At 36.6% G+C, this 12,678-nt stretch overlaps 1 protein-coding gene across 2 annotated transcripts in view; it reads left to right on the forward strand.

Moving 5' to 3' along the window:
• The window catches only part of LOC136027165 (uncharacterized), a 92,238-nt gene that overhangs the window by 71,302 nt on the left and 8,258 nt on the right, over positions 1-12,678 (forward strand). For both annotated transcript variants that reach the window (XM_065704164.1, XM_065704163.1), the window contains exon 5: positions 3,464-4,193. In XM_065704164.1, the coding sequence (XP_065560236.1) occupies positions 3,464-4,193 (730 nt within the window). The remainder of the gene's footprint in view (positions 1-3,463; positions 4,194-12,678) is intronic.

Genomic DNA, 12,678 nt, shown 5'->3' on the forward strand with positions numbered 1-12,678 from the left:
CTTCGGACTTGTTTTTCTAACATTCATTTTGTTTCCAAAAACACCAGTCCTATGTTCTCCTTATTGTTGATAAGTATCATGCAGTTATATATTACAGAAAAGGAAAACTTCTGATGTTGAGTTTTTGATTTTGGGCTCCAGGTGTATACACTGCCAAGGTTGATCAATGTCGCCCGAAAATTGTTGGAATAGATATACATTTATGTAGAGTCTACATCAGTGATTCTCATAGTGGTCCAGGTAGACCCCCAGGGGTGCACGGGAGGCTTGACGGTTTTGATAGTGAATAACTAAAATGTTGGCTTGACTTCACCTATTAATATAGGCAGATATTATTTTAAGGAGCTCAGCAACTGTTACTTGTAAAAACTTGCATATTTTATATTCACTACAACATGTCAAGACTTACTAAGTACTGCCGCTGCCGTCACCGCCTTCCGCAACGCTTGTTCAGACGTACAAGGGGACGAAACACGACTTGTGGTAAATGTGCTTGCGACCTTGCATGGATTTGTTTCATTCTTCAAACAAATCGAATGCTGATAATAAACGTTTTTCATTTGTTTCTGAATTTTTGAAAGGAAAAGTAAAGTGAATCGATATTTGTGTTTGTCAGTGTCAAAAATAGTAAGTAATCACCTGACTGTATGCTACAACTTCATACTTTTAATTTATTATTTAACGATTTATTTTACCCGTAAAAAAAAAAAACACAAAATGAAATCGGCTCAGTCGTTTTCATAAAACTCTGTTATTGATCTTAGCGATTTATTGCTTTTAAGATCAAGAATCACTTTTCTGATACTTCTTCGTTCATTTCATTGCAACAATTAATTTATTAATTTCATTGCTCCTTTTCTGTTCAAATAGCCATATCCTGTTAAGTAAGACCACCATAAATTTACTGAAACAATGTTTTTTTTTAATGCGTAGGTAGGTAATTGATGGGAAACATGGCTGAATCCAAGAGGAAATGCGGACAAAACAGTGTTGATCATTGAAAATTTGGTTTTCTACCATCAAAAGCAGACAAGCGGTTACCATAGGCCTTTTATGCAACAAAGTTTTGAGCAATGACTTTATGAAACCATCGAAGCTCGAAAATCACCTAAGAAGATTTCATCCTTATAAAATAGATTAAGATTTGCAACATTTTCAAAAAACTGAAGGAAAAAAATGAAAAGAGACCCACTGTGCACAGTATGTTTGCTTCAGCATCTGAAAGAAACGATGATGGCTTGCGAGGATATTACAGTATCTCATTACTCATAACAAAATCTGGAAAACCGCACACCATTGGAGAACAGTTAATTTTATCCGCTGTTGAAGAGGTTTTAAAAACTGTCCTGCACGAATCTCTATTCGACATACTCAAAAGAATTCCTTTGAGTAACAACACTGTACAAAGAAGTATTTAGCTCTGATATTGGGAATTTCTTATGTAATTATCTGCAAACAACTCATTTTTCAATTCACCTGGACAAGTCAACCCACAGCCTATATAGACACCAGTTGCGCAAACATTTTTCAAAAGCAACACATTGCTTTGTCGCGACATCGATGATACAGCCAAGATCTTTCTGCGCTGATTGGCTGTGGGAGGGCCGGAGGTTAACCCCTAGTCTAAAGGTGTGTTGAAATCCTCGGCAGGATACGATTCAGTGCAACTGCTGTTCAACCTTACCCGGTATTAAAGCATCATTTTTGGCTTATGTTATATTTGTTACGGATCAAGAAATTCACGAAGAGTTATTATTCGCCAAAACTTTAAAGACCGACCCGAATGGTGAATCAATATTTATTGTCCTGAGTGATTTTTTAAGGAAAATTCAATTTCATTCACAAACGTTATTTCGATGGCAGCGGATGGGGCTCCTACCATGCTCGGGCGATATTGTGGCCTAATAAACCATCTTAAAAAATTATATACCAGATGTAACTACAATTCACTGTGTCATCCACCGAAAACATATAGTAGCGAACAACTTGAGTGAGAAATTGCACCGATTTGTAATTAATGCAGTTAACAAAATAAGAAGGAATACATTGAATACACGTATATTTGCATAATTGTGCGATTAAAATGATGAAGAATTTCGACGACTGCTCTTACATACTGAATTACACTGGTTATCGAAGGGCGCATGTTTACCAAGATTCTACTCAATTTTTGAATCAGTACTTTTAGAGTTTTTGGAAAGTAAAGATGCAGATTTAAGAAAAGACGTAAGCAATTCGGAAGTAGACATCGCATATTTGACAGATTTGTTCAAAAAATTGAATGACATTAACTTACAATTACAAGGGGACAGTCTCAATTTAATAAAAGCAAAGGGTGTAATTTCAGTTTTTCTCGGAAAATTGAAATATATGAAGCCGAATATTAGTCGGTGCGAATTTTTCTAGTTTTTAAGCTTGTCACAAGTAGAATGCCTTGATGAGGATATCCAGACATACTTTCAACATTTATTTGCCCTGCTTGATGACTTCAAAACCAGATTAGAAGATATTCTGACGATGGAAATACCAACATGGATCATAAATCCATTTGATGAAACGGAATTGGGCAATATTATTTTACAAGAGGAGCTACTCGAGCTTAGCACTAATAAGGAGCTGAATGTGAAATTTAAATGAGGGTATCAAACATACTGGTTGCAGGCAGAAATACCCAAAAATTATCCTGGACTGTGGGTGATTGCGAGAAAGCTTTTGATGGCGTTTCCATCGTCAAAAAGTCGAAAAGAGTTTTAGTGTCGGTACAAACCTTTTAACGGAAAAAAGGAGCAGGTTGAATACTACAGAACGGGGAGGTCTGCGGTTATTCCTAACCAAATTGAACCCTAATATTGATATTTTGCTGTCAATTCATCAAGTTTATCCTTGCTATTAACACATAACTTTTTTGTGATTGTTATTGAAGAAATGACGAACTTATCTTATTAATTAAAAGTGTAATAATTACATATTTGAATAAATACAACACAATAAAGTATATTTTATTTTTATTTTTTCATCCCGATTATTCCTAAATAAAATAAGTGCACAATCAGTTTATTAATCAACCAATCAGTTTTCACTTTTTTTTTATTGAAAACTGTTAATTCGTGGTTGGAATTCAGCCACAAAGCAAATTTCCATAGGTAGATCTGATTTTCACCTTTTTCCTGAGTTTTGGAAATATGGAAGAAACGTACCTGAAGGGGGTCCACCGGAACCAGTAAAATTTTTTAAGTGGTCTATGAGAAAAAAAAGTTTTGGAACCTCTGGTCTACATTGTAGACAGTTGATGGAAAGTCAATATTCACAACAAGGATTTTTAATTCGTAATCGAGTTTTTCTCTTGACACACCTCTGGCGGAGATTTTTTGAAGTAAAATTAAGTGAAAGATAGAATTAATCTAGGCTTTAATTATAACATAAAACTCTTTTTATTAAATTATTTGAAATAATATATTTTTAGGTGAAAGAATACGAGCTTAGCGAAGTGTTTCATCATTCCTCTTCTCACAATGAAGTTCTAAAAATGGACCAAATTTCCTACCACTACGAAGACGACTCGTCTCAAAAGGAAAAAGAGCTTGTTTTCTTAAGAAAAGACTTTCCGGAAAGATCTCGAATTCTTGACCCAATAGAGAAGAAGCCTTCAGTTTTAGAAAGCATGGAGAGAACAGAAATAATTACTTCTACAATCGTTACGACACCTGTTACCACTAAGGCATCTTTTAAGTCAGGGCCACGACCTCGGTTTCCTGGGTCACGTCCAAGTGCCGCAGGGAAATCTCTTTTAAATCTTCCATCATTTGTCAGACCAAATCCAGTCCTTGTTCCTTATGTAGAAAAGCCACCAAAGAAACATAAATTTCACGATCAGGACAATAGTTTTAGTAGATCTCTTCAAGTGACAGAAAGACCTTCCACAACTAGCTGGTTTCCAGAGAGAGAAAGTCCACTTTTGATTGACATTGATTTAGAGCCAGGATTGAACTACCTAACTAGAAATCAAACCGAAACCGAAATTGGGAATGAATTGACCGATAATAACATTTCTATGTCAGAAAAACTCTACAAAGACACTAATTTGAAAACAGCGTATCCGAAAGCAGCCAACTCTGTTGGTTCTCTGCTGAAAGATTATAGGAAACATCGAAAAAATAGGAAACACAATAAAAAGAAGAAACAGAAAAAAAGGCGTAAGTATTTCTACTTGTTTCATTTGTCCCTTTTTTACTTATATATATATATAAAAATTATAAATTTTACGTATATATATATATATATATATATATATATATATATATATATATATATATATATATATATATATATATATATATATATATATATATATATATATATATATATATATATATATATATATATATATATATATATATAACAGGTGTTGGCCAATATTATTCTAACTTACGTTAAACCATACACAGGTCAAACATCCGACCAAATATAACATAACTTAATGAAAAACAATATGTTTCAAATACAGACGGTATTTTCATATAAAAAGGTTAAGAATGTAACGTAACTTAAAAATAAGGCAAGTCAAATGAAGTTGTGGAAAGTTTGTAAAAATAATGGTTTTTTGTGACAATGCTTATTCTAGCAATGCTCCTATAGATTGTTTTCCAAATTAGACCCACCAAAATATCAGCCGTTAATGAGCCCCTTACGACTTTAAGTGGCTATAGCAATTGCTTTTGGTCAAAATTGAGATGTCTTGAGATATAAGTATGAGTGGAACCTTTGGCGGGTGATATAGGCTTATTGTACATTTACAATGTTGAGCATAGTTGGTAAGGAGGATCAACTTTATATGATTTGTTGTAAAAACCCTCCTCCTTTCATATTCTATTGACGGTTTTAGCGACTATGTTCGGTACATATGAAGCAGGCACGTACGCAGGGGGAGCCGCTGGGCCCACCTCTCCCCCCAAAAAAGCTCATGTTTTTTCCCATAATTTTCTGATAGAATAGGGGATAGAATAAGGGATTTGAATAAGGAATTTCATATTTCATAGAATAAGGGATTTGAAGGATTTGGCCTCCCCCCGAAACAAATTCCTGCGCACGTGCCTCTAGGAAGCCCAATTTAGATATTCTTCTGTGGCTTTTCAGATACAACACTTCTAAGAATGAAAATTATAGCTTAAGAAGACTTAAAGGTGAATAATTGGTTACTAATTTTATCAACAGTTTTGATGGCATTCCAGAAAAAAAATATAAAATTCATGTTGCTTTACCGGTGGCTCACAAATAGGCAATAACTACTTTTGTAACTATCGAACAAAAATCCCTCAATCTATAATTTACAGACTTAAATAGCGCAAAAGGATGCATATGGTCAAATTGCATCTGTTGTCCTCAGCAATGTTAGATGATTTTGAGGTACTTAGCTTTTAGTTTTGAGAAAAAGGATCCTCCCCTAGACCACTCAGCGTGTCCCCAGGTGGCGATAGGGAAACGTCTTACAGATATATAGGGTACCTCCACATGTGACACGGACCAAGAGGGGACCTTGTCACTGGGGGTCCATAATAGAAACTGGGGCCATAAATACGAGCGGAGGGGGAGGAAGGTCCCTCAAATGTAAATTCAATAGGGCTCATCGCCGTGTCCAAACGTCCCATGAGTTACAAACCTACTCCGAGTAATGGGTTAAATTGCATAGTCACCCATATCACTACCGTGGGAAAATCCTCTGTAGAAGGACAAGTGCGGCAGGGAGTAAGATTTAGATCTATGAACAACTACTTCTGCAAAGGGCTGCCTCGATCCTCTCGGCGCACCTGCGAGACTGGGGGCCTTGCTGTCAACTCTATTCTCATTTGAGCAGTGGCACCCCTCGAGGAAATAATAGCCTAGTAAACGATACAGCATTCGCAAGGGATTCTGATTAATGGATAATTCTTCTGGGCTTGGTCGGTTTTGAAGGGCGTTTTCGGGCTGAAAAATCTCTTCCTAGCGAATTTATCTACTATGGGTTGCCTCCCCGCAATAGCATAATATTTGTTGGCATGTATAGGCCTATATATATATATATATATATATATATATATATATATATATATATATATATATATATATATATATATATATATATATATATATATATATATATAACTTACGATGTACCTCAAATGTGTTCGACATTCATTCTTCAGTAGGAGAAAACGCAAAGCATAAAAGAAAAACATGTTTCACAAAAAAAAAATGACAAGTGTTGCTCACAAGGACATGTAAACATAATTCTGCATGTTTACATTTTATAACACCTTGGGAATCTATTGAATGCCTGGAACACCTTTTCCTCTGCAGTTTTTCTAAATAATAATCTACAGTAATACAGTAATCTGCAGTAATTCTTAATAAACAGGCCTTGATGTTATGGTGGGTTACCTAAATGCTCTATTTATAGATCAAGCATTCTCGCAATTATTCATTTTTGATGTCCTGCCTCTCACTGATGCTAATCAGTTAGGGCATGTTTAGATGATGCTGAGTAGTTATAATATGAATGCTTAAGCAGTTGTGACATACTGCTTATTGATGAGGTATTGGGTGTGAACCTTTTAAGTTTTTGGCTATTGCTGCTCAGTCGGCTCCAAAACAAGGGTTTGAGCTGGGTGGGTAGTGAATATACGCATGTGTGTATGTCGGTTTCTACTGGCATCACTGGCTCCGTGTCTTTATTTTCTCCTTCTAAGCGGATACAGTGTTAATGGTAAGATAATGCAAATTTGAAACCTTACATTTATATCGTCATACTTTGAACAGTTGGGTTGCCTTGCTAGGTTGGTTTCTAGACTGTAGTTCGTTGGTGAGATTTCTTGTTTTTTTTTTTTTTTTTTTGTTTTTTTTTTTTTCATTGGAGATTGTCAGGTTGTTTTTGTTCGAAACATTCTAGAAGTAACTTGGAATTTTGATATCAATGTCCACATGCAGGATTTAATTTTAGGGTTCAGATTTCTTGGGGAAAGGGGACAAATTTGCGATAAATTTAGCCTGATAAGCAAAAACAGCTAATTACAGAAAAATACAATAATTGTGAGGTTCTTGTGATTTCTAGGGGAGTGTGTGGGCTCAAAAACATCCTCCAGTCCCCCTCTGAATCAGAGCTCCTTATTGAGTAGCTCCTTGTCAAATTAGATGCTTGGTTTTTCAATTTTGAGATAATAGAATATTAATATTAAGGTTAAAGAGGTGCTGAAATAGCTTTTAAGGTTCTTTGCTCATGTTGCTTTTAAATTTCAGTAAACTCTGGTGATGGTTGATTTCGAGGGGAGTGTATGGGCTCAAAAACATCCTACAGTCCCCCTCTGAATCAGAGCTCCTTATTGAGTAGCTCCTTGTCAAATTAGATGCTTGGTTTTTCAATTTTGAGATAATAGAATATTAATATTAAGGTTAAAGAGGTGCTGAAATAGCTTTTAAGGTTCCTTGCTCATGTTGCTTTTAAATTTCAGTAAACTCTGGTGATGGTGCGAAGTGTCGTTACAGTCGTTTTTTTTCAGCTTTTTGATTGATGTTTTCATTTCTCGTGATTTATTCATTTGTCAATAATCAGGCATGCACGTAGCATATTATTCTTTAGAGGGTCCCTCTCAGAGGGAGTCTGTAGATGAATCTGTCTGGATGTATAGAGTCTGAAAAACAGCAAAATTGCAAATTACATATGGCAAAAATGGAAACAAATGGCAACAATGGGCAAGTTGCATAATTTATTACTCGTGTCCCAGAGGTGGGGATATCATACCACCCTGGACTTTTAATTTTTGGACTTTCAGACTATTTTGAACAAAATATCTATCTCGACATTCCCATCATTGTCCAGGGGTGGTATCTATAAGGGCCAAGGAGATGGGACTATTTGCACTGCAATTACTTTTGAATTTTAAAAAGGACACTAGAAATTTCAATTTACAATGAAATCCCTCAGTCTCAACGACAATTCCTTCCATAGGAGGTGGCATAGTGAAAAAATACATACAGTCCACTATGCTCTTTACTTAGGCAGCGCTATTGCGCTGCCTGTGACGTATTTGTATATAGATGTATACGTGTAGTGTATAGTATATAGATTTCTTTATGTATTTAATTGTTTACAGAGATCATATTTCTCACTGCTTATTTACCAAGCCGTGGTGGAATCGGTGTTTCGGAGAAGAATTATGGGCACGCCAATTTTCAATAGTATAATGGACGGTGGCGTAACTGGCCAATCCAGTATATACAAGAATTGCGTAAGATAATTGACAACGCTGTCTTGATTCATCACAGTATCGATAAACTTACATGCTGTCGCTTTCCCTAGTATTCCCCTTTGAATGCAGAAACTTATTAAATTGACATTGGTGTTTCTAGTTGCTAATATAATACACGCTACAAGTTGATTTTTGCAATTTCACGCGGCATTTACGAAAACCTTTGGAACCAATTCGTTTTTGGTTGACATGATCTTCTAAATCTCCGTGGGCCATGGGGTGCTTTGTGTAGATCTGTCGACATCCCATTCACAGTATCCATCAATTTTTTTCTGCGAATTGTTCGGCAATCATTTTATAGCTTAACACACATTTTGTTTTTTAAAGTCAACACTTTTCATGTCATCATAGGACTGATGATTTGATGCAGTAAGTTCATCATCCGGTATCAAACATGATATGATTAGAAACATCTGACGAATATCACCAGACGACGAAATGAGTGATACAAATCCACTGAAGGACTGTCCATTTGCCCTCATTTTTCGCAGTCTACTATCTAGCACCATCAAAACTATTTTTTTTAGTCATGTTAGGCTACATTCGTTCCACGTCTCAGGCTCACATGTTTGGAGAATTTTATTGATTTTGTAATTTTTGGTGATATCGTATTTTGGCGTCTCAGTTTTAGTTTATGTTTTTTTTGGATTTTTATCACCTATTTTGGATCCTCCACTCCTAGAATATTTTGGTCTTTTTGTGCGTTGGTTTATATATGTAGGGACTACGTAATTTCAAGTTTTCAACTCAATTGGAGACAAAAAGTGCCAAATATTTAAACACCTTCCAAGGGACACACTCCACCAACCTCTCTTCCCAACGCAGAATAGAAGTTCTCATGAGCCAAAGACATTAGTCCAACAAATTCAAGTCGGTCGTTCTCTCCGCGTTTTCAATGAATATAACTTTTTCGCGCGAATTTTTCTTTTGCTCATCAAAAGACTTGAAGTACCCACGACACTGTGAAAGTATCTCCGAAAGATTCAAGTCAATCAGCCCTACTGATTTAAAACCGCTCCCCCTGATCCTCCCTTTCAGAGGTGCCATTTGGGCCAAATCTTGGGGTGAGCATGAACTCCATCTGCCCCCCCCCCGATTCACTTTGTGTCGCGTAAGAAAAATCAGGGTTTTGGCAGCACATTGATCGAATATTCTAAGTAAAAATACATTTTCAGCACCTGTGTGCTGCTTGGAAATGTACTGTAACCAAATATGGAACTCAGCCACACTGACCTCTAAGATTAATTATAACAACAAAGAATACAATCAACAAGGTTAAGTGATTAAACTGAAAGTGGAAAATTCAACCAGACTACAGGCTGGCATTCCTCAGCGAGAAACTTTCTTATTTAAGTAAACAATACGTTGGTGAAAGTAACCTTCATTGCTATGCTGAGGGTTGTAACCAAAATCTCAGTGTCCCTTCAGCAGAAATCTTCCAGATCAAATATATTTACAAAAAGGACAAACATAACAAGATAAAAAAAAACAAAAAACATAACAACATTCAAGGTAACAAGAGGAACCGCCGAGCTTTCATCTTTGCAAAATTGACAACAAGCTGGTCCAAATTTTTTACTAAATCGTTCTCTGCAAATATCAAAAGGAGGAGACTGAGACGATCATCTCCTTTTGTAGACTGCAGTAGTTTTTCACTATTTATAGGCTAGAAAACAAGCGCTCATTGCTCGCTGTTGTCTCAGGAAGTGTGGCAGCGATTCAAAGTACTTTAATTACTTCTGAGTAAGCCACTGATAATGCCTGAAGATGGTTGACAATGTCTAGGAAGTTTTCCGGCTTTTTCTGCTCCTTAAGCAAGAAACGCTTGGCAATACCAGCTTGGGATTCAAGAAGAATGCTGCCGATATCCAGCTCGCCATAAAGAGAAGAGAAAAGCTTGAGCAGCTCTGTGTCCATAAGCTTGGTTGAGCTTGGATCTAAGGCTTCGAGCGTACTCAGCACTGGCAAGTTATCTGTGAACCTTCTGTCAAATTCTGCTAGTAGACGGTCAAAAGTTTTGAAGTATTCTTGCTTCATTTCATCCGCCAAAGTAGTAGTCCAATTTCCAGATTCGATGAAATTCTTTCCTAGTGTCAAAGTTGTCACAAATTGTTTCCAATGCTTGGTGGTCTTTTGAATTCTTCAAGGTCGTCCTTTCTGATCAAAAGAGGAGGGTCTAGTTGCGGGTCCATTCACAACAGGTACTTAAATTTCAAGTTATGTTGCAAACTCTTTAGCCTTCTTGAAAAGTGATACAAATGAAGCATCTGAATGCAGGTCGGTGAGTTTGCTTCTTGTGGCCTGAATCAGGGTGCGTGATCGAGAAATAGCCAAGTCGACAGCAACGGCATGGAGCTGCTGAGACAGCGATTTCGTTGCTTGCGTAATTGCTTCTATGTTGTGCAATTGGAAGATAACAAGGAACAATTCCATCAAGGAATGATAGGCCAGGAACTGACCTATTTTAGTGTATCAACTTTGAGGAATTACTGCAAATATTCAGAATTTATAATATTAATATAATCATCTAGGGAACGGGCATTTGACAGAACTTGAGAATTAGATTATGTATCTAACCTGCTTTCAAAGTTTACAATGGTTAATAACAAATAGTGTTGTTATTATGGCCGGCAAAGGGATCTTTTTGGTGGAAGCTTGGGCCCCCTGGAAAATCTGGGGTGGGCATTTGCCCATCCCTGCCCCCTCCCCAATGGCGCCTCCGCTCCCTTTCCCAGCCAAAAAAAACTTTACACACTACCTTTCCGGAAGTGTACTGAACAACTTCTCATGGCTTCAGGGTAATCGGATGAATGATTAAAGGACAAACAGGCAGACACATATTCGCTTGTAGATATCACACTTTGCATTTTTTACCGATTAGATTTTTTGTCGCTGCCGCTCTAAAATAATCTAGCGTTTACACACTGAGTGTTAAACATTCTTACCTATAATTATTAATTATATATATATATATATATATATATATATATATATATATATATATATATATATATATATATATATATATATATATATATATATATATATATATATATATATATATATATATATATATATATAAGGGAAGTGTAAAATTAATAGACACAATCAGCAGTAACATTTGTATACATTATCTCTAATAGGAAGTGTTTTTATCGCACTTGGTATCAACCAAGTGACATAAAGCGATCGCAAATGCTGTCGGTCTGTCTGTCCCGGTATCGCACTTCAAGGCAAGCTAGGACGATGAAACTTGGCAGGCATATCAGGGACCCGACCAGATTAAATTAGAAATATTAGTTTTCCCGATTTGACCATCTGGGGGAGGGGGCCGGTCAATTTAAAAAAATAGACAAAATGAAGTATTTTTAACTTACGAACGGGTGATGGGATCTTAATGAAATTTGATGTTTGGAAGGATATTGTGTCTCAGAGCTCTTATTTTAAATTCCGATCAGATCTGGTGACATTGGGGGGAGTTGGAGGGGGGAAATCTAAGATCTTGGAAAACAATTAGAGTGGAGGGATCGGGATGAAACTTGGTGGGTAAAATAAGCAGAAGTCCTAGATACGTTATTGACATAACTGGAATGGATCTGCTCCGTTTGGGGGAGTGGGGAGAGGGTTAATTCTAGATAATTAGAAAAATGAGGCATTTTTAACTTACAAAGGAGTGATCGGATCTTAATGAAATTTGATGTTTGGAAGGACATCATGTCTCAGAGCTCTTGTATTAAGTCTCGACCTTATCTGATGAAGGGGAAGTTGGGGGGGGGGGTGGCGGAACCTAAAATCTTGTAAAATGCTTAGAGTGGAGGGATCGGGATGAAACTTGGTGGGAAAATAAGTACAAGTCCTAGATACGGGATTGACATAACCGGAACGGATCTGCTCTCTTTAGGGGAGCTGGGGCGGGAGGTTAATTCTAAAAAATTAGAAAAATGAGGTATTTTTAGCTTGCGAAAGAGTGATCGTATCTTAATGAAATTTCATATTTATAAGGACCTCAAAACTCAGATCTTTTTTTATTTTTTATCCCGACCGGGTCCAGTGTCATTAGGGGGGGGGCGAAAATCTTTGAAAACGCTCAAAGAGGAGAGATCAAGATGAAACTTGGGGGAAAGAATGAGCAAAAGTCCAAGATAGGTGACTGACATAACCGGACCGGATCCATTCTCTGTCTTGGAGTTTAGGGGGGGGGGTAATTCGAAAAAATTAGAAAAATGAGGTATTTGTAACTTACGAACGGGTGATCAGATCTTAATAAAATTTGATATCTAGAAGGAACTTGTGCTTTAAAACTCTCATTTTAAATACCGACCAGATCCGGTGACATTGAAGGAAGTTGGAGGGGGAAGTCGGAATTTTTGGAAAATGTGAAATCGAGATATCTTACGAA

This window comes from Artemia franciscana, chromosome 5 (assembly GCF_032884065.1).
Source record: "Artemia franciscana chromosome 5, ASM3288406v1, whole genome shotgun sequence".
In the NCBI taxonomy this organism is placed as follows: domain Eukaryota; kingdom Metazoa; phylum Arthropoda; class Branchiopoda; order Anostraca; family Artemiidae; genus Artemia; species Artemia franciscana.